Source organism: Poecilia reticulata, linkage group LG20 (genome assembly GCF_000633615.1).
Source record: "Poecilia reticulata strain Guanapo linkage group LG20, Guppy_female_1.0+MT, whole genome shotgun sequence".
Taxonomy (NCBI): domain Eukaryota; kingdom Metazoa; phylum Chordata; class Actinopteri; order Cyprinodontiformes; family Poeciliidae; genus Poecilia; species Poecilia reticulata.
This window is the reverse complement of record NC_024350.1, coordinates 13,185,754-13,206,708: the sequence shown is the minus strand read 5'-3', so window position 1 is coordinate 13,206,708 and position 20,955 is coordinate 13,185,754. Positions and strand designations below refer to the sequence as shown.

The window sequence follows — 20,955 nt, the reverse complement described above, 5'->3', positions numbered from 1 at the left end:
CCCCCCCCCCCCTCATCTTAGGGTTTAACTGAGATACAGTCAAAACAATTTATTATTTTAGGACATGTAAACCACAAACATAGATGTTTGCCAATACCTTGAAAGATAAACATAAAAACGTGGTTTTCTGACAGGATGCTTGTACTTTCTCACCTGAGACTGATGGAAAGCTGAACGTTTAAACTTCAAGCGCCTAGAAAAAATAAAAAGCAGAACAAAAGAATTGTTGGCTCAACATTTTCAAAGTAAATCCACCATAACGACCGAATTTCTGATTTCTTCTAAGTGACTTTTTCTAAATCAGACAGATGGATTATACATCGTGCTTACCAAAGGATGTAAGCGCCACAGATCAGAATGATGATCGCAGTAAATCCGCCAGCAGCTTCTCCCCACAATGCATCTGTTTCTATCCGTAAAATACCAAAAACAGCAGCGCAAGTTAAATGAGATTTCGCAATCAATGTTTCTAGAAATAAGAGAATGGATTCAACACCGAAGGCCTGCATAAACAACAAAAAAAACCTTTCCAATTCTCACATACATTACTTATTATCTCATTTCCAAAAATCCCCTGCTCTTCCTCTCGTTTTCAATTTGGTTTGAAGCTTATTTTCATTTGTAGCCAATAAATCAACTGCACTGTTTTTTCCATTTTTATTTTATTTTATTTTTTTACTAAACTTCAAAATATTGTATCCAGTTCTTATTTATTAAAACAAACCCAAAATGTAATTTATTTATAAATAGTATTTCTTCCGCTACCATTTATGAAAATATGTGGAGGCATTTGGACACGCGTAACACAAGTAAGGGTTTAGTTTTGGAGCACTTTAACATCATATATCAACATAACCAACATATAGAAATTACCGTGGTCTTTAAAATGATTCAATGTTACTATCTGAATCCCCAGAATATTTTCAGCCTCACAGTAATAACTTTCCAAGTCTGTCATGTTGGTCCTCTGAAGTCTGTAAATCGGCCCCACAGACACATTAATGGCTCCATGTTTGCTGTTCTTGAACCAGGTGAATCTGGGTGGAGGTTTGGCTCTGCTGGAGCAGCTCAGCTCCACCCAGCTACCTGCTGACACCAAACCTGATGGACTGATGGATGCTGAGGTGTTTCTAGGAGCATCTGAGGAAAATSAGACACATGAACTTTATTGATCAGAAACAGCTGAACCATGACCTGCTGATAGGATCACTTACATGAAACACTGAGAGTCACTTCTGTCTCTGCTGTCTTGTTTCCTCCAATCACAGGATATCTGGCAGAACATCTGATGTTGTATCCATCATGTGTGTCTGATAGAGTGATGTTCTCCTGGATTTTAGTTGTAAAAGTTCCATCTGTGTTTTCCTGTGTTTGTCTGAGAGAGTCTTGTTGGAGATTCCAGGTGAGTTCAGGAGGTGAGTTTGGACAGGGAGTGAAAGCTGAGCAGGTTACAGTGACAGACTGATGCTCCTTCAGGTCAGAGGGAACATTAATACTGGGACTCCAAGGAGAATCTGGGGATTCACATCAAATAAACATGTTAAAATATGCATTATAGAAACAATTTCTGGTGATTTTCACTTTCAAGCAGTGAAAGTTTCCTCTCTTTCTCAGCTACTCACTCTACATAAATCTTAAAATACCACTTTTAACCTAATTGCTCAGAATCTTACAAAGCTATGACACGGTCATCGGTCTGTAAACAAAATTTAAAATAAACACATATTAGACTGGTGTATATCTAAAATAAAATCACAATAGGCATGAAGTTAACACTCTGTTTAATAATTCACAATTTCTCACCTTTGACTGTTAAGTGAAATCCACTGCAGGAAGCTGTTGCCTTGAACTGCGTATGTTCAATTCTGAAGAAGTATATGTCTGAATGTTTGCGAGCCAAGTTTTGAAACACAGTTGTGCAGTTTTGTCTCTCCAGGTTCCCCGTAATTTCCAGCGGATACGTTTTTATCGACCCACTGCTGTTGAAAATCACATTTGTCGGGGATTCTTTAAATCTAGAATCTGATTTGATCCACACCCCAAAGTTTTTTCCCGTAAAGCTTGCACTTTTTTTAGCAGAAAAGTTGCATGGGACTTGTAGGCACGATCCACTCAGTGCTTCCAGTTTTTCTGGCGTTGTGATGACCATCTCTGGTTTCTTATTAGTCTCACAATCGTCCGCAGCACCTGAAAATGCATCGTCATGGTCAGCAAAATACACACCCGGCGTCAACACAAATCTAACTTTTTAGGCATGTACTAACATACTCAGCATTGCTTTTTTTAAATGTGTTTTTCAATGATAATTGTTGAAAAGCCTACCTGAGACCAACTGAAAAGTTAGTAAGGAACAGACGATTGCCAAACTGAAACACATCCAGGAAGCTGCTGATTCGCAAACAAACAGAAATAATTTGAGAATTGACTTGATTTCACTCTATGCTAAATAGTTTTCCTTCTTTATACCCACAATAATTCAGTTTTGGCAAATGTATTTTTTGTCTTTTAGTACAATCATTTCTGTAAATCTGTGAAATCAGAGTGGGAATCTTTTTCTTTTTTTTATATGGAAGATGAAGTAAAACTAAGGCATCAGCAGATACAGTAACTACAATGAAAAAAAATGTTAGAAATGTTTTTCTTACCTGACCAGCACACAAGACGTCCTTTCTTTACGCAGTGACTTGATTTTAATAATAGCTGTATTTGAAAGGACTTCATTTCTTTGTTTGCTGAACAGAAAGAGTGGAGAAGAAAAAGAGGAAGCTCCTTCAGAGAAAGACTAATTCAAATGGTTGCACAGTTGCAAACTATCACATGATGCCTCTTGGTAAAATGTTATTTTGCTCAATATTCTGCCAGAAAGAAAGTCCAGTGTTAATCATTCGTATCAGGGCACCGACCCGACCCAATCTGACTCGCCCCTCCGGCTTCATTTAGCATCCGACTCATCAAAGCGACACCCTCAAGTTTGCTTTTTCACATTAGATCATGTCGCAAATGCAAACCTTCATATTTTTTTTAACACGGATTTTACGTCAAAAAGATGAGAAATTATAATTTTTCAAAAATGTTTTGCGAATAAAATCTAAGGGTGACTTTCATTCATAGTCGATACTTTTGACTCAGTGCTTTGCAGACTAAACTACATTTTGCTGTATTTTGAGGTATGTCTTTAGAAAGCGTGACTGTCGATGGGATACTTTAATTTTCAAGTCTCGCCACAGATTCTCTGGATTTAGAATTGGACTTTGACTCGGCCCTTCTTTAGCAGATTTTTGGGCTCAGTTGTTTTCCCATCAGCTTCTGTGTCACTGCAGAAGGAAATCTTCACAGCATGATGGAAACATGACACAGGAATTCGTTATATACCAATTCTGGCTTCGTCTCACCAGAGCATCTTCTTCCACACGCATCACTACACACTTTTCTTACAGCTTTACAACAGAGGCCTTCACAGAACAGTCGGATTTCTTTAGGAAAATTAAATTGCAGACAAAATGTACAAAGTGATTGACTTCTGAAGGCAACAAGTTGCATGATGGTACTCAAAGCTGGTCATATTTTGAAAGCGATTGTCTCGTCTCAAATATACTTCTACTCATCTTGTTGCATTCTCCGATTTTCCGGTCCATGTAATTTCATTCTTTATCCTTTTTTGTACTGAATCCAAATGTAACCTGATAGGTATTTTCCTAGAACCTACATAAAAGAACCACAGACAACGTATATGAATTTTATGACAAACTTTGCAAAGGAGAACAAACTCTATCAATTGCTCCTCCGAGCTGTTCATAGAGCGTTCTGAAAATCTTTGGGTAAAGCTTGTCTTTTATTTTCAAACTTCAAMGAGGGAGGATAGGCAAGATAGACAGCAGAGAAAAAACAGCAAAGGTCGTAAAACATTTTACCTAAACACAGCAAAGGTCGTAAAACAATTTACCTAAACAACTAGCAACCCAGTTCCAGATGCGATATCTGATTTACGGCCTGAGCCCGGTTCAAATCTTGGTCAAACTGTTTCACCTGAAGATGAACAGGCAGCTGTGACCCCCCAGGTCAGTTAATACACACACTAAAGAAGAGAACATTTTAATCTGCTCTAACATTAGACTGAATATGAACTAAAGTAACAACAAAATGATAATACCAAAAAATCTCTAACATAACCAATAAAAATAAAAGAGGAAGAAACATTTTTCAGTTCAAACAAATATTTCTGAGTCCATGTGAACCTAATACTCCCTGTCCAGTCATTTTCCGCTATTTCTGTAAATGATGCAGAAAATATTTGAAGATGAGTCAGCTGTTTTTACTTCCACTTATTTTTAAGTAATCTGTCCATGGTGAGCTTCCAATCCATCGGCCGAGATTTCAAGTGTTAATAAAAATGAATCAAAAGTCAGGCGACAGCTTTCACTACAAAATAAGATTTTTTATTTCAAGCATTCAGCACCTTAAAATACAGCCAGCTTGGATTGTGGTTGGTCATAAACAAGAAATATTGAAATGAAATAATGATTTAACTATAGCTCCTTCTGTGCAGCATTTTGAAGTTATAGTTCTTATTTAATACGTTGTATACATAACAGTAACATCAACAGTGATCAGAGTTCAGTCTATTTGCCCTTCTTAAATTTGCCTGGAGTTGCTCCAGTTTTCTGTTTTTTCTTTGCAGATCCTTTGGTCTCCGGTTCCTAAGAATACAGAAATAAAACAGGAAATACTTAATATTTTTCTAGTTGATCAATATATAACCGAGTCTCAAAAACATGAGGAACCACAAATAACGTCAATTTAAAAATAACATTTGAAATAACCATCAGGTTAGCGTTCCGCTGAAGTCTGCATACCTTCCTTTTTGAGGAAAGTGAACCAGTGACGGAAAAGAAAGAGTCCAGTCTTCCCTGTGTGCTTCCTTGTCTGCTCTTCATTATCTTTTTACAGCCGTTACGGATCCTGTCCTCACTGAAAACCCACAAAAATGACTCAGAACTTAAAAAAATACTGCTGTATGCAGGTAATCAGGGAGAAATAAGACCATTTTAACTGGCTGAAGTGACAAGTGGACAATATCCTTCAAAAATGACTAAAAGGAATATAAAGCTACTGCATTTAAAAACAGCCAACAGCGGAGACTAGTGGATTAACGATGTAAAAGCAGTTCGTCTAGCAAACATTACAATAGTTCTAGCATCATATGCAAAAAAAAAAAAAAAAAAAAAGGTTTAAAAATCCAGAATGAGTCTCCAGTCAGCTCACCTGAACTGTTTCTCACTGCACATGAATTGGATCAGAGCCTCCTCATCAGGCTCCTTCCACTTCAGGTCCACTGTGGAAGAATCCACCACCTCTGGCTTCAAAAACAAATTCCTCGCTTCTTTGTACAGCCAGTCCTCTGGGGCCGGATGCTTCTGCAAGAAGGTGAACAAAATGCAAACAAAAACAAAAAAAAATCACATCTGCTGCCTGGTTTGACCGCAATTCATTTATTTACCATCTAGTAAAAAGATGAACAGGAGTGACCCAACACATATCATGAAGTTGAAAGATGAGGTTAGCTAAAAATGCAGACATTATTCAAAATACTTTTTTTAATATATATATATTTGACTACATACATGTTTCCACTGACTCAACAAACATTGTGAATGGTTAGATAAATGTATAATGGGAAGTCAAGTAAACATGTTTCTATAAAGTTCTTTCAAACAGCTATTTTTAATAATAAAATGAAACATGGAGAAATTGTGGGAAACATCTGTACAGTACTTACAGACTAATCTCCATTCTGAGTTTTACAAGAATTCAGAAAAGGTATTTTTAATTCAAAATGCATTCAAATAAAATGCACAAAAAACTAACGTAAGCATGAGGTGTGATTTTTATCATCTGCAAGACACATTTTGTCAATTTTTTTGTAAGCTGTATGCATCCTTGTCGGTGTTTTAAAAAATAAAAATAAAAACATTTCTCTAAGTGCTGCAGCTTAACATGCATCGCTTGTGAAAATGCTTCCGCTTGTTCTACATAAAACACAGAAAGAATCTCAGTAAGAGAGAGAAAAAAAAAAGATTTAACTTACATTTGTATCAATGTTCTCCAGGATTTCCTCGATGGAGCCGTGCTGCCGCATCAGGTCGATGGCTCGCTTGGGACCGATTCCCTTGATGGTGCCGCAGTAGTCACAACCCAACAGAATACAAAGGTCTACGAACTGGAAGAAGCAAAGACTGATAGTTGAGTCCTGCGCTGCACAGACAATAAGCATTTACTGTTTTGCAGCAAATACTTACTGTAACAGTAACAACCCACCTGCTCACTGGTCAGACCGATGTCCTGCAGGATGCGATTAAAGTGAAATTCCTGAACAGGAAGTTTTCTGCAGCAAAAAAAAAAAAAAAAAAGGCATTTAAAAATTAAATATATAAGCACTCGACATAAACAGAAGGTTCATTTTTATCTGTATGAAATGATTGAAAAAGGAATAGAAATAAATAAAGGTTTGTACTTTGCTTCACTGGCAGTGAGATGTCTTAGCAGGACATTCGTCCCAAAGGTCAGTCCGTCCATATCCTCCGTTGCTGTAGCAAAGACCTTCCCTTCTTTAACCAGAGCAGCACAGCTGGCTTCAGCCTCACACGGAGCCTAAAAAAACAAACAAAAAAATCACGTAGCACATTTATTTACGCACATTTCTTCAGTAGCAACTGAAATATATTCAAGTACTGTAAATCTGCAAATTCATCGTAGAGCCAAGACACACAGAAAATTCTTTAAATTCTTTTCAATTTTTAAGTAAGAGAAGTAAAGCAGCTTTTAATGGTACCTCGATATAAGGCACTCCCATCAAGGCCAGTAGCTTCTTGCAATCATCGTTATGCTGCTTGGTGACTTTCACGAGTCGCTTGGAGAACTTGTCGATATTTTCTTGTTCACCTGGTTTGAGGAAGTAAAAATAATAATAAACAGGACTCATATTCCTTATTCTTTTCATTTTCACATCAGTGAGGGGAAAAGAAAGGATGCAAAGTTTTGTTACTAAAATAACAATTGAAATTTTTTTTTTTTTACCCAATTCCTGAGCTTTGGCAAGCATTTTCTCAGCTTCTGCTCTCCTCTCCCCTCTCTTCTCCAGCTAAACAAAGAAAACATTGGTGGAAACATTGGACTGTCATTTGCACAAACTTTAAAAAGTCATGGTCTAAACTCAGTTTATGTACTCCGTGACCTCTTATCAGCCCGTGCCCGACAAGAGTCCATACAAACCTCAGCTGACTTGAGCTGTGGAGGTTTCCCATCAAACACATACACCGGCTTGATCCCGTTCTCCAACATGCGGATTGTGCGGTAGAACATTCCCATCAAGTGGCTAGAAAAAGGGAAAGTCACAAACCTCTTTACTTCATGCAGTGGGGGTAGGCTACTGCTCTGGGAAAAACTAGTGTATCCAATGCATACTGCAAATATGGTCAGAAATAAAATCATTTATGCTGCACCTTGTAGTCTCTCCGTCTTCACTCTGCAGAACGTTCCCATCCTGTCGGACAGCAATCAGGAACTGGTAGATGCACATGGAGGCATCGATAGCAATTTTCCTGCCTACAAAAAGCAATTAAAACATTAAGATTATTTTATGTTTAATCTCACTGTATGGTTAATAAAAAAAAAAAAAAAAAAAGTTTAATAACACGACTGACATACGTTTTATTCCAACAATGACACTAAACATGTATTTGCGATTCTTGTGACCTTACAAATTACATGTAGAAAAAGTAATACGTTAGAATTACCGAAGTAGCTTTTGATGTCCTGTTCTTTGATGGCACCGGGGGCATGATCAGCTATTAGCTTGGCCAGTCCGTGAATTCCCATTGTGAGATGTTATCTGAAAAATAATGCTGTTAGAAATGTGCAGAGATAACAGCGGAAAGCGTGCTTACAATTACATATCAACACACTGCAGCGAGGGGTCCACGCCGAGTAAAAGGATACGTCTTTGTAAAACAAAAAACATATAAATATGTAGGATGAGTAAGTTAACACACATTAAGTTACTGCAAGCCACCTTAAATTCGATGTTTTACTTTGCTAATATGGTGCGAAGATTAACGTTGCTGCTAAAAGAAGCTTCGGTTAATTAAAGCGCTTCAATATGACCTATAATAATCATAGTGAACGTCTACATACAGTTCTGACGTTGTATTTTGTTGTAAAGGTCAGTAGTTTTAATTGTTTACTCAGACTCACCTGTTAGCCTAGTTTACCCAGTTGCTACAACGTCTCGAGCGCCAGAAACTGTGATAGTTTCGCGGGAAATGAATTAGGAGGCATTACTAGTCAAAATGTCGAGCATATCAGCGCCATGGAATCACGCAGACGTGCACATCGTTAGCGCTGGTGCGATTAAACTGGTCTGAGCTTTAATACGGAAGTCCAAAAAGGACACCGGATTGGTTCATTGAGCTTGAAGGAAATCCGGTCCGTATAGAAGACAGTGAATACGTTGTGCTATCAGCTCCAAACGCTTTAATCCCACTTTTGGTGTTTTTTCATGTGGGAAACAGAAGTTGTAATGATTTAAAAGAAGGCAAAACATTACAACTGTTAAAATAACGATAACATTACAGGTGTGTACTTCGTGATTCTCCGCCTTCCCCGGAAAACTGAAGCGAGTCGTCATTATTTTTATTTCTTTAGGTGACGTGTAGTCGGAGCCCGTTTTCTTCTCCTACTTTTGTCAGTAAAAGTACAGAGTGTACAGATATTATCGGAGAGGATCGTTTTTAATGCACGTCATCCAGGATGTCACCGGTGTTCGGCTGCAACGTTAGGGCTTCTCGGTGAGCGTTATCGGAGCCGAGCGGACCATCAGGGCCTGGAGTCCGAGAAATCCGGCGACCAGACTGGTTTAGTTGGTTCTGCAGCACCGGGACCGAGGTGTCAGGACGGTGAGACTCGCAGATCAGAGTTTAGCAACTTGACTAAGACATTTTCAATAATTGTAAATCATGTCTGCTTTAGAACGAAAATCTCCATACGTGTATTGTTTTTAAAATGTCTAGGTATATGTAAAGGGGGGGAATCCCCAAAAACTCATGGTTTGTTTAAAGCTACTCAACAGATTTTCTGTAAAGTCGACCAAACCCACTTTAGTTGTGCTTTTTCACCGATAGAGCACATTATTGTAATTTTGTTGTTTATTTTTCTGTCATTTTCTATCAACATAAAAACTTAACCTCTCAAATATATGATTCCACTCACACATTCCTCCAGTGACATCACATGAGGCATGCACTGACTGATTGGTTCTTTTAAGTACTTCCATTGATATTTTGAGGGGTTTATCTTTATTTGTATGTTTTCCCCTTCAAAGAGATAATTTCCTCTTTGGAAAAAAAACCCCAACAAAACAAAACATGAAGAGGTCAGTTGAGTTCCAGAAGTACAGCATCACTTGCCGCTTTCACAGACAATGATTACAAGGGCAGTCAGATTTATAATTAACCCATCCTAGCAGTTGGACCCGCCATGTATGCACCGGGAGTTGCAATTAGTGTCATTGTAGTGCTAAATGGTAGTGGTAGTGTATGTTTCTGATAGCATGTTGCTGTGCTGGTTGCGAACCTTATTATTAAAGATGATACCAGCTAAAAACCTGCATTAACCAACATTTGTCAAGAATCTAATCAAAGAGAAAATTCCAACAGGTAGTGGAAACAGATTCGTACTGTCAACGTCATCTTTTGCTTTCGCTTCCACCACCGTATCGATCACAGCTTTGGGAGGGGGGGGGGGGGTTGTCATTGTCAAATTGGCTCAAACAAGAAGAAATCTAAGCATCTACATGTAAAGTTGTTAGAATTCCATGGCCAGCCGATCAGCTTGAAACATGTACGGCTTGTGTTGCAATCAACCTGAATAAACAACTGAGACTCGTGTGGAAATGCCACGTTTGCCAAGTTTGGGAAGGTGGAAGACCTCTGTGAATTGCTATTTAAAATGCTTAAGGACTATCTTAGATATAGTCCAATATCAGTGTATTTGTCTGCATTTAGATTTATACAACATGATCACTAAAGTTGGCCTTATAGGAGTGCATGCAAACAGAATTATGGAGATGCAAATCATCAGATGAGGAAATAACTCAGAATTTTTACTTTCACTGCACTTGTCACTTTTATACTCAAGGCATCCATGTTTAATCTTTTCTTGCATACAAATTTGGAAATGTCCTCTTTTGAGTAAGAAATGGAATCACAGGATGCCACTCTTGAAGGCTAGAAATGATATTTTTATGTCATGTTTGCTGGGGTTTTTTCTGGGGTTTTTTTATAACATCAAAACAGGCTGTAAAGAATCCAGGACTTCTTGTCCAGTAGTTTTTAATGTTGGTAGTTGGAAAATTGGGTTTGCATTAAGTTGATGATTGTTTGAAAACCCCTGAGTTATCTAGTTATGTTTCCAGCCAAAATACGTTTATATGCTGTCAAATTCTCCCAAATATGCTAAATAGAATGAGACAACAGTTACTGTCATAAAATTCTGCTTTGCAAATAAGTCCAAAGAGGAAACACTTCACACAGTGGCTTCTCAAGTGCTAAAATTATATAACTGCAATAATTGTCCTTCAGTCTCTTTCCACAACCAACCTCACAAGCTAGTTACACCTGTTTGCTTTTCTTTTGTACTCGTAACTCATAGTAAAAGTGAACACAGCTTATTGTACAAAGAATGACATTCTAATGCCAATTTATTTCATCCATTTTGAGTATAATGGTTCCAAAGCATTACCTTTACCCTAACATGAGGTTTTCCACTTAAAAGTCACACTGCCGGTATGCATAAAGCTCAGATTTTCTTCCAGAAGACGTGTTTTTTAAGGCTTTATGAAACTGAATCTGCGTTTCACCCAGTGAATCTGATGAGATTGCTTGAAAACCACGACGCACACACACAACCAGAGCAGCATCTCTCAATAAAGGAGGCCCTGTGAACTGTTAAAGGTTGTTTCCAAAGTTTCCTGCTCTGTTTATTGAAATGTGCATAGTTGCCTGTCTTAACCCCAAATGCTAAAACCCCAAATGAGTGAACAGGCTGACGTAACGTTACGAATGGTGTGCTAGAAGGGAGGGATTTTCTACGCATATAAACAAACTGTTCGTCTCTGCTGCAGGTGTTGCACGCGGTGGAACTGGATAGCTCCCAGGCGGCTACAGGAGGACGATGGCAGTGCTCCGCTTCTTGATCCTGGGCTTGTTCTCAGGCTGGGCAGCGAGCTACAAGAAGGGAGACAATGTGACTCTTTATGTCAACAAAGTGGGCCCTTACCATAATCCTCAGGAGACGTATCACTACTACACTCTGCCTGTTTGCAGACCAGATAAGGTCAGTCAGTCTCACTGCTGTGACACTGTAGGAAAAATTAAGAGAGAAAATTAAGTCAGTTTTTGACAGCTAGATTTCTTTATTTTTTAAGATGTTACGTTTCCATCGTGACGGCATGATTAGGAAAAAAGACTTTTTATCCCTATTTATTGCTCGGTTTGCTATAAACCGGGTATTCGCACATCCTTTAAAAGTTTTAAAAAAGTCCTAAATTTGTGTATCTAAAGTTAAGGCCTTAAAATGTCTTGATTTAAAAAATAAAAAAAAAAGTAAGTTGGCCTTAAATACATTTATCACAACTCTTACATTTTGTATTATCTATTTTATGATTTTTTTTTTTTTTCATGGAACTATTTCCTCAGATTTGAGTCACACTCGGACATCTACATCATTTGTTACTTCAGACGAGTGAGGCTACCAATAACTCACTGCTAACATACTCTTGCTAACAAGCTTTGCATCTGCTTTATCACCAGGTGGCTGGGCTAAGTTCATGCATTTAGCTTTCTTAAATTTAATTTGTAATGGTCTTAAAAACGTCTTGCATTTGAGTTGGTGAAACCCTGATAGAATTGAATAAAATGTACTTTAAGCTCTTTCAAAGTTTTCATGTAAGATACTAACTCAAGTTGTTAAAAAAATATATTTCTATCCTATAATGAGATAGGATACCTGTGCTCTGAGTAGAGATTAAGAAAAGATAACTTTTGTCCACTTATTGTAGGTTTTCTCAAAAACTCTTGCAGCTCTAAAACGTTTGGTTAATAAGAGTTTACGCTCACTGAAATAGTTCATGTAAATAAACTGTATGTTCTGTTTTGAGCTCATTGCTCCCCTTCACTACTCACGTTGGCTTTTTTGCTGGTGTACATCTCATCATAAAACCTCTTCTTCTTCTTCAGGTGCACCACAAATCCCTGAGTCTGGGCGAAGTGCTGGACGGTGACAGAATGGCAGAGTCTTTATATTTCATCCGCTTCCAAGAGAACGTGGACAGAAAAACTCTCTGCAAGCTCACGCTGTCGGAAAAACAGGTAATATTTGAAGGGACTCATTTTAAATAAAATGCGTTGCGCTGTTTGCTCATAAAAGCTGTTCTGTTTCATGCGCCTCAGGTGGACGAGCTCCGTGAAGCCATCGAGGAGCTGTATTACTTTGAATTTGTCCTGGATGATATTCCAATCTGGGGCTTTGTGGGATACATTGAAGAGAGCGGCTTCCTGCCTCACAGCCACAAGGTGAAGAGAGAAACCGCAGATTTTGTTTTTAGTGGCTGTTTGTGCCGTCTGCCTGCCCCAGTTACCTGTCACCTCCTCTTGTTCCCCTTTCCTCCATCAGGTGGGCTTGTGGACTCACCTAGACTTCAACATCGAGTACAACGGCGACTCCGTGATCTTTGCCAATGTCTCGGTGAAGGACGTCAAGCCCTTTCCCTTGGAGGAGGGTGCAGGAGCAGCGGTGGGCGGGGTCGGCGTGGGCGGAGGCAGCCTGACGGTCACGCACACCTACAGCGTCCGCTGGTACGAGTCCAGCCTGCCTTCCGCCCGGAGAGCCGAGCGCCTTAGAGATTACTCGTTCTTCCCGAAAACGCTGGAGATCCACTGGTTGTCCATCATCAACTCGCTGGTGCTGGTGGTGCTGCTGCTGGGCTTCGTCATTATCATCCTGATGCGGGTCCTTAAAAATGACTTTGCCAGGTAATTCACAGTTCCGTTAAGAACCTGGTGCACGCAGTTTTGGTTTTACCGTTTCTGGTGAGTTTAGCGTTGAGGTTTTGCACGACGTCAAGGAAAAAGTGGATTATAGTGAGCATTCGTCTTCTTTTCTGCTCCATGTTTGGTGTGTTTGGTGTTGTTAAAAGTGATCTGGGTGCATAAGAAGTTAATTTCCACAAACAAATGGTGGGGTGTTTTCTTTTTTCTTTTATTGACTGCGTACAAAGGGAGGCAGAGTACATATTTCAGACATCACAAACAAATGTTAGCGATTGAGGAAAATCTAAAATCTGAAAGGAAGCTATCTTTTTTCAATAGCCAAGAGTCCAGACCCTCTGTATGAAGCTAAACGTAGAGCAAGGAAATGGCTTTTACCAGCTTTGTCCTGTCAGGACTAATTTTATTTTACAAATCGATTCACAAAATGTGATTCTTACCAAGGACAAAACACCATTTGAAGTGTTAACCGTCTTTGAACAGTGCAAAATTTATTTCAGCTGCTTTCTGGGCATCTTTCTTCGTCACCATCTTGAATGCATTTGTGCATTTCGCAGAAGATACCCTAGCATATTCTGTGTTTAAAAAAAACAAAACGCCCTTTTATTTCAGGTACAATGTGGAAGAGGAGGGCGGCTGCGATGACTTGGACCAAGGAGATAACGGCTGGAAAATCATACACACGGATGTTTTCAGATTCCCGCCGTTTAAAAGCCTTCTGTGCGCTGTTCTCGGAGTCGGAGCTCAGTTCTTAACTCTCGCCACAGGTGAGCCTCCAGCCTCATGCAGACATGCAGTATAGAACAAACAACCAATCGCGAAGACACGAGATTGTTCAAAAGAGAAATACCCCAGTTCAAGTTTGAAAAAGGAAGCTCCAATCGGCTGCTACAAGTTTGTATAAAGGAAGCGTGATACAGAGAAACGAGGACCTTAACAAATGCGTGGCAAAGATAACCCAGCTCTGATGTAATGGCTCTTTTGTGCTCTCTTTCTGCTTCAGCCATTATCGTCATGGCATTGCTGGGAATGTTCAACGTACACCGGCACGGGGCCATCAACTCGGCCGCCATCGTGCTGTACGCGCTCACCAGCTGCGTGTCCGGCTACGTCTCGTGCAGTTTCTACACGCAGATCAACGGGCAGCGCTGGGTGTGGAACATCATCCTCACATCGTCTCTCTTCTCAGGTGAGGTTGCCGTGGGAACCTCACCGCTTCAGGTTCAAATCATTTTGTTTGAGATTTACTATGTAAGTTTAACTAGCAAAGAGATTTTAATATACATGACCAGTTTTTATACATGTAGCTTATATCAGGCAGGTCTAATAAAAAATAATTTTATAAAAGTAGAAAGTCTTTTTGTGTTACATGGTACTAGTTTTTAGGCTGGTACTGTAAACTTTATTTTTAGGGGAACAGGAATGTACAAACTCATAACTTTTTATTGGCTGAGGAGAAAGCTGGAAATGATAGTGATTCATGTGTTTATGATTTTAACCCTCAGTGCGCTTAAAATACAAAGTATTGAATGTCGTGAGTGGATGTTTCAGTACAGCACGGAGACATTTCAATTCATGAAACCAATGCCAGTGTTGTACTATGTTGTACAGCGTAAAAAGCAGCCTGAATTCTTGATGATTGGTAAAAATAAATGTCATTTTACTAAATAAATGAAATTTTAAATTAACACTTTTTGGTGACTTTGCGACTGGTAAATGTGCAGAGTGCACCAACATGTAAGAAAGGAACAGCATCGTGTTACTCTGCAATAAAACTCCTGCATCTGATATTGGGGCATTGGACTTCATCATAGAACATGTTAGTAATAAAAAACTGTCATTTTTTAATACTCTGATATAATGTGACACCAGTAAGTGACCCTCCCTTACACCAATCAGAATAGATTAAGGCATATCAGATGTAAAGTAAACATTCCCTCAGGAGTGTTCAGCCGGCTTTAGGAGCCATCTTACCTTTTTGTCGCACATGTTTGGGATCAGCAGACTTCAGCTGGTTTGCAGTGAAAGCTGCAGAAGAGTTGATGATTTTTTTTTTTCCTTCCTGATTCGAGTTTCTTGCAAAGGCTGCAAATGTTAGGGTTGAATAGGTCTAATCCAGTCAGCAGATTTTAAAGTTTGCAGTTTGCCATCTAATTAAATAAGCAGATCTAACACTTATGGCAATCAAGAACGGAAGATTATCAAGCGTAAAAGCAATTTATATAATTTGCTTGTAAGTTGTTAGCAGCAGTTAGAATGTGCATCACTTTGTTCAGGTTAATGAAACACACCGCCAGCATGCTCGGCCTGCGATGCTCAATCTCATATACTCCAGGGCGCCGTTGCATGAAATGGAAATCGGTAGATGCGTCTTGTTGACTTGGCCACGCTTTCCCGCAGCTCCGCTCTTCTTCACTTGGAGCGTAGTGAACTCGGTCCACTGGTGGAGCGGCTCCACCCAGGCTCTGCCGGCCACCACCGTGCTCCTGCTGCTGGGCGCCTGGGTGCTGGTGGGCTTCCCCCTCACCGTCATCGGCGGCATCGTGGGGAAGAACCGAGCCGGCAGCTTCCAGGCACCGTGCCGCACCCGCAACATCCCCCGGCAGATCCCGCCGCAGCCCTGGTACAAGCACACCATCGTGCACATGGCCATCGGCGGCTTCCTGCCTTTCAGGTGAGCTCTGGGTTTTGCGACAAGAGGTGCAACTTTAGATATTTGGAAGCTTTAGCGCTTTACTTCAGATTGGATTAAAAATGGATTTTTCATAGGTTGCTTGGAATTAGCATTTACAGCACCTTGCCAAAGAATTGGGGTAAAAAAATTATGGTTTGCTAGCATCTTTGTGTGGCTGTACCTAACAATTATTCTAGTAATTGATTTTTCTATCCATGATTGTAATGATTAATTGATTAATCAGATTTAAAAAATAGTATATTGTGCAGATTCTTTCATTTAACCATTTATGCTTATATGCAATTTTAGAAATACATTAAAATGTGCCAATAAACAAATAATTAAATCTCTGTTTTTTTAAAATAAGAGGTTGCAAGGTGACGAAATGTAAAAAATTTAGACCCACAAAAAATATTTGTGGGTATGAAGGCAACACGTGTTTTAGCAAAATGTAGGAAAACTTAAACTGTGAAAGATTGTTTTAATAATTTCCTGAAACTGCTCCCCTCAGTGCCATCTCGGTGGAACTCTACTACATCTTCGCCACCGTTTGGGGCAGAGAACACTACACCCTGTACGGCATCCTGCTCTGCGTCTTCGCCATCTTGCTCTCGGTGGGCGCCTGCATCTCCGTGGCCCTGACCTACTTCCTCCTGTCGGGCGAGGACTACAGGTGGTGGTGGCGGAGCGTGCTGAGCACCGGATCCACGGGCCTCTTCATCTTCGTCTACTCCGTCTTCTACTACCGCAACCGCTCCTCCATGAGCGGCCTGGTGCAAAGCTCCGAGTTCTTCGGATACTCGCTGCTGACGGCGATGGTGTTCACGCTGATGCTGGGCAGCGTGTCGTTCTGGGCCTCTCTGGCGTTCATTCGCTACATCTACCGCAGCCTGAAGATGGATTGAACTCAAGGCGGGACCCCAAGACAAACCTTCTGATCAAACATATCGACAGTCTTCTGTGCTTTCTGTCACTCCACGTCTCCTGTTCTGTTAACGGGAGAAGAAATAGGGGCCTTGAACTTCCCATGAAGGGTTAGTAATGGACTCAAATTGCAGTTTTTTTTATTTTTTGGCTGAGCAAGGGAAACTTGGTGCATCAGTGGGCAGATGAAGGGACACATTGAGGTGTGGGATTTAGCAAGAAGGCAAGTTGTTTCACTTTCTAAGGGATCATTGCTCTCAGATAGCATTACGAACACATTGTGCGACATGTCTGACGCAGTACGCTGGCTGCACCTTCTGGTACTTGTATAGTATATCAACAATGGGTTTTGACCAAAATCTTATTTGCTGCATTTGCTGGCTATTAAAAATTCTAGTACATTAATAATATAATGTAGAGTTGATTGTGCAGCAGTGCAAGTGATACTTGCAGTGAATATTCCCATACACATTGGAGAAAAGAAAGTCTATTTAGATTGTTTTGCACTGAATCTGAAGTTGTTTTTGTCCCGACGGTGGATGGAAGAAACGATGCCTTGTAGATTTAAGCAGTTTTTTGCTAATCGTTGGTGAAGGGGAATATTGTAATTGTATTCTATGGTCACCATCAACTTTGGTTCTGATGTAAATACTTTTTTCAATAAAGTGCTTTTTAATACAACGCAAAGCAAAGTTCTCTGTCGTTTTCTTGTAGATTATCATACTCGTCTGGTGAATGCTTGACGTTTGCAGCTTTCTTCCATTTTAACATGTTTCACAGATTGCAACATCTAACTTAAAAAAAATAAAAAATCAAGTATCTGATTTAAAAAAAAAAAAAAAAAAAAAACTCTTAAGACAGTAGGAAGTTGGCTCCCCCACCTTCAAATCAGACAAAATTGATGTCAAACGTTTGTGGAGCAAACATTTTCATTTGTGCTGCTATCATTTTAAAGATATAAAGAAATGTTTCTAGAGATCATCAAAGGTCAACCAGTGGCCCCACCTTCTTCAGATCAAACAAAATGGGTGTCAATAAGCTCGACTCCGCTTGCGCTGCTTTGGCTTTGAAGGTACTGATGAAATGCTAAAGGTCAAAAGGTCAACCAGTTCTTCCCCACTTTTATAAAATCAGCAAAATTGGTGTCAAACGCTTGTGCTATGTTTGTGCTGGGTTGTGCAGCAAACATTTTTGATTTTGCCGCTATCATTTTGAAGATTTAAAAAAGTGTTTCTTAGTGATGGGTAAATGAGGCGTCATGAGGCGTTTCGACTCATAGCAACACTGTATTGATACTGTGTCGATACTGTGTCACTCAATACTGACACCTGCTGGACATTAAAAATTCCTACAGGCAACGTAGTGATTTGATGACCAAGTCTGTACAATAAGATTTAAGTCTTTGTATTTTATTGAATATTATATGTTGTATTATGTCATATCTTCAGTTACATTTAAAATATGTTTGATATACAGTCAATAAAGAAAGTGAACATGTTCCATAAAGTGAAAATTTAAGTGAATGTGTTTGGAATGAGGATCCATGGACTGTTTTTCCCCCCACACATTTTTATTGAAAAAAAAAAGCTTTTACAACCTTTTGAAATTAAGCCTGTTACGCTTTTTTGACAAAACTTCTGCTGTAGAAAAACATTAAGTAAACACTACATTTACATGCGAACCCTTGTTTTTCTTAGGGATCGCGTTCCGAAAATAACCCGTGATAATCGAAATCCGTTAAGTAGTTACCTTTATTTTTGACAGTTATTACACAGCATAAATACATACTCTACATTGAAACCAAAGAACAAAGCCTGTTTTCAGGTCAGCGGATGTGCGTCAATCGGGCATTAATGTGATCAGCAGTCATGTCATTAAAGCGTCTCCTCCAAGCTGCGATGGATCTCATCAAACGAGCCTCCGGTCGGGTTCTGCTCTGCCTCTGGCCACAGTTTTTTTTTTTTTTCAGCAGACATTGAAAGTTTCAGTTTCCATCTCCTGAGTGGGCAGTCTGTATTAAACACCGTAATGTTATTGGCATTCAGGTAGCGCGGAGACTGTTCTCACCAATCATATGGTCAATTAGGACGAAGAACAATGTGGGGAAAAAAACTACACAGAAAAATCTGCGAAGCAGCGATACCGTGAAAAGTGAACCGTGTTGCAGCGAGGGTTCACTGTATGTGAAATAATTTATAAAATGCAACCGAGTAATTTCTACAATGGCTGCATATCTGAGTTTGTCTAGGTGAATCTGGGACTTCATTCTCATGCCTGGCCTCATAATGCCTCAGCATTGAAAAGGTAGATTTATTTAAATAAGACAGTTTAGTCAAACATATGCGACACTTAACCTGCAGAATATAATATGAAAGTAAACTAAAAGTCAGTTTCAGCTGAATTTGGGTTCATATAGATTAAGTAGAAACTGACGAGAACCGGATGAAACGACAAAAATGAAAACAAATGTATTTTCCAATATAAGATCAAAATGGTCCCACACTGCAGAAACATTTCCTTTGAAGCTGCTCCATAGATGACAATGTAAAAAATCAAGAATTTGTTTGGCAAATGCTTTTCACAGATTCGCTTCCTTATAAACACAGTTTGGCTTCCATTTGGCATTTCGAAACAGTTCCTGTATTGGTCACGTGACTTGCTGAAACCAATACGCGCACCGACACGGGTGTTGTTCTATGGGCTTGATGCATGCGCCGGCGCGTCGGTGTTGCTGGACCCATCACTAGTGTTTCCACAGTTCATTAAAGGTCAATGAACATCAGTTCTTTTATAAACAGTTTGTGCACTGATTTGAAGTCGTGAAAATAAGTGTTTATGATGACAGTCGATCATGAAATTGAGATGGAAACAGCTGACTAGATAGTTGGCACATGTTTTGCTCTAGTTTTCGTATTTCAGCAGTACAGTTTGTCTGGTCCCACCCTTTAGTGATCAGAAACTAACATACAGGTCACTGAGTGAAGGTTTTGCACCAGTTCATTCTAAATAAGACCTAGTTCCAAAGGAATTTCATCAACGTTAAAATTTAAATATTCATGTTCATAGTTTAGCACTTAATTTCAAATTAAATTCACAGATCCAGCATGAACTGATGTTCATTGACCTTTGATGACCTCTCAGTGATTCTTGAGAATAGGGACAAAACAGGTCCTATGAATAAAGCACAAAATTTGAATAAAATATACACAAAATATAATTTTTTTTCAAATATCTGACTAAACTAACCTGGGTCATGTGACCACAACAATGCATATTTTCCTGGTGTTTGCTGAATATTTTTTTTATTTTAAACATAGTAGTAGCTGGATGGTGCCTGTAAAATCCCTTGTCCTGGAGCAGAACTCAAAATATTATAATAGTTTAAAACAATTAAAGGAATACTAATATAACATATTATGACAATTAAGTATAAGTATTCATATAAATAATTATAAAAGTATCAATAAATTGATACTTTTAAAAATGATATTAAAAAATGATATAAAAAAACATTTTTATATATTTTCCAACTCCATTGAAATTTGTCCCTAGTTTTTGTCAACACGGTCAGACATTAAAAAAAAGTAAAAAAAAAAAAAAATCAGGCATTATTGGGGGCCACCAGAACTTCTGAGGACCCCATGACCTCTTCCTTTCTCTTCCTTTGCTAAGAGGACTAGTTAGCTCTGGTTAGTTTATGTTATTCTTTTGTTTTTTCTTTTGTTTTATTCCTAAATTGTTCGTCACAACCATGATGTGTCAACACCATAACTGACAATTTACAAAACTTTGATGAAATTTTGTGAAATAAAAGCTTAATTTTGGTAAAAATGTAAAGATTTCATGGATCTGATGAGCTACAATGTGGCCTTCAGAATAACATAAATCGAGGAAGTTGGGTATGTTGTCAACTCCGTCTGTGAAATTGTTGATAAATCTCACTTAAATGTGCAATTAATTCATTTTAATGTATTTTACATAAATTGCATTACTTCACATGTATCTAGTATTTCTTTTTACTCACTAGATTGTTACCACCTTCAGTTATGTCAACTCCGTCAGATGGACTTTTTGTTGTTTTTTGTTTTAAATAATATTTCTTTTGTTTCTTGAGAAGCATTTGTCTGTAAAAATGAGTAAAAATATCAATAGGGTCATTAAAAATTATTTAATATTTATTTTTGTCAGATGGTAATGACAAAGTTCTGGGTCCGGTTGATTAAAAATTTAATTTTTAAAGAAAATGTTGCAACTGGG

General features: G+C 38.9%; 3 protein-coding genes across 3 annotated transcripts; 1 reads left to right on the top strand and 2 right to left on the bottom strand.

Annotated features, from left to right (window-relative positions):
- Positions 1-24: 24 nt before the first annotated feature.
- Positions 25-2,736, bottom strand: LOC103456535 (B-cell receptor CD22-like). Its single transcript, XM_017301773.1, has 8 exons — positions 2,646-2,736; positions 2,323-2,388; positions 1,804-2,187; positions 1,215-1,514; positions 874-1,140; positions 331-409; positions 146-193; positions 25-28 (listed from the first exon to the last, which is right to left on the bottom strand). Exons 1-8 carry the CDS (start codon positions 2,719-2,721, stop codon positions 25-27), a joined length of 1,224 nt encoding a protein of 407 aa, XP_017157262.1. The 5' UTR covers positions 2,722-2,736.
- Positions 2,737-4,414: 1,678 nt separating this feature from the next.
- fen1 (flap structure-specific endonuclease 1) lies at positions 4,415-8,353 on the bottom strand. Its single transcript, XM_008438674.2, has 12 exons — positions 8,251-8,353; positions 7,794-7,888; positions 7,500-7,602; positions 7,270-7,372; positions 7,075-7,138; positions 6,830-6,939; positions 6,512-6,648; positions 6,316-6,382; positions 6,086-6,217; positions 5,263-5,414; positions 4,854-4,968; positions 4,415-4,697 (listed from the first exon to the last, which is right to left on the bottom strand). The coding sequence occupies exons 2-12, from the start codon at positions 7,873-7,875 to the stop codon at positions 4,620-4,622; spliced, it is 1,143 nt and encodes a 380-aa protein (XP_008436896.1). The 5' UTR covers positions 7,876-7,888; positions 8,251-8,353; the 3' UTR covers positions 4,415-4,619.
- Positions 8,354-8,477: 124 nt separating this feature from the next.
- Positions 8,478-17,385, top strand: tm9sf1 (transmembrane 9 superfamily member 1). Its single transcript, XM_008438673.2, has 9 exons — positions 8,478-8,951; positions 11,177-11,388; positions 12,291-12,422; positions 12,504-12,626; positions 12,727-13,085; positions 13,713-13,867; positions 14,104-14,289; positions 15,501-15,774; positions 16,286-17,385. Exons 2-9 carry the CDS (start codon positions 11,227-11,229, stop codon positions 16,677-16,679), a joined length of 1,785 nt encoding a protein of 594 aa, XP_008436895.1. The 5' UTR covers positions 8,478-8,951; positions 11,177-11,226; the 3' UTR covers positions 16,680-17,385.
- Positions 17,386-20,955: the final 3,570 nt, after the last annotated feature.

Excerpts from the sequence above, each read along its gene's own strand:
- LOC103456535 (XM_017301773.1), bottom strand. The coding sequence starts at position 2,721 with ATGAAGTCCTTTCAAATACAGCTATTATTAAAATCAAGTCACTGCGTA. Across the intron at positions 2,188-2,322 it reads AACTTTTCAGTTGGTCTCAG|GTGCTGCGGACGATTGTGAG; the intron begins GTAGGCTTTTCA and ends ATGCATTTTCAG. Across the intron at positions 1,515-1,803 it reads ATTTCACTTAACAGTCAAAG|ATTCTCCTTGGAGTCCCAGT; the intron begins GTGAGAAATTGT and ends GTGAATCCCCAG.
- fen1 (XM_008438674.2), bottom strand. The coding sequence starts at position 7,875 with ATGGGAATTCACGGACTGGCCAAGCTAATAGCTGATCATGCCCCCGGT. Across the intron at positions 7,603-7,793 it reads GGACATCAAAAGCTACTTCG|GCAGGAAAATTGCTATCGAT; the intron begins GTAATTCTAACG and ends TGCTTTTTGTAG. Across the intron at positions 6,940-7,074 it reads TGCCAAAGCTCAGGAATTGG|GTGAACAAGAAAATATCGAC; the intron begins GTAAAAAAAAAA and ends TCCTCAAACCAG.
- tm9sf1 (XM_008438673.2), top strand. The coding sequence starts at position 11,227 with ATGGCAGTGCTCCGCTTCTTGATCCTGGGCTTGTTCTCAGGCTGGGCA. Across the intron at positions 12,627-12,726 it reads TCCTGCCTCACAGCCACAAG|GTGGGCTTGTGGACTCACCT; the intron begins GTGAAGAGAGAA and ends TTCCTCCATCAG. Across the intron at positions 14,290-15,500 it reads CACATCGTCTCTCTTCTCAG|CTCCGCTCTTCTTCACTTGG; the intron begins GTGAGGTTGCCG and ends GCTTTCCCGCAG.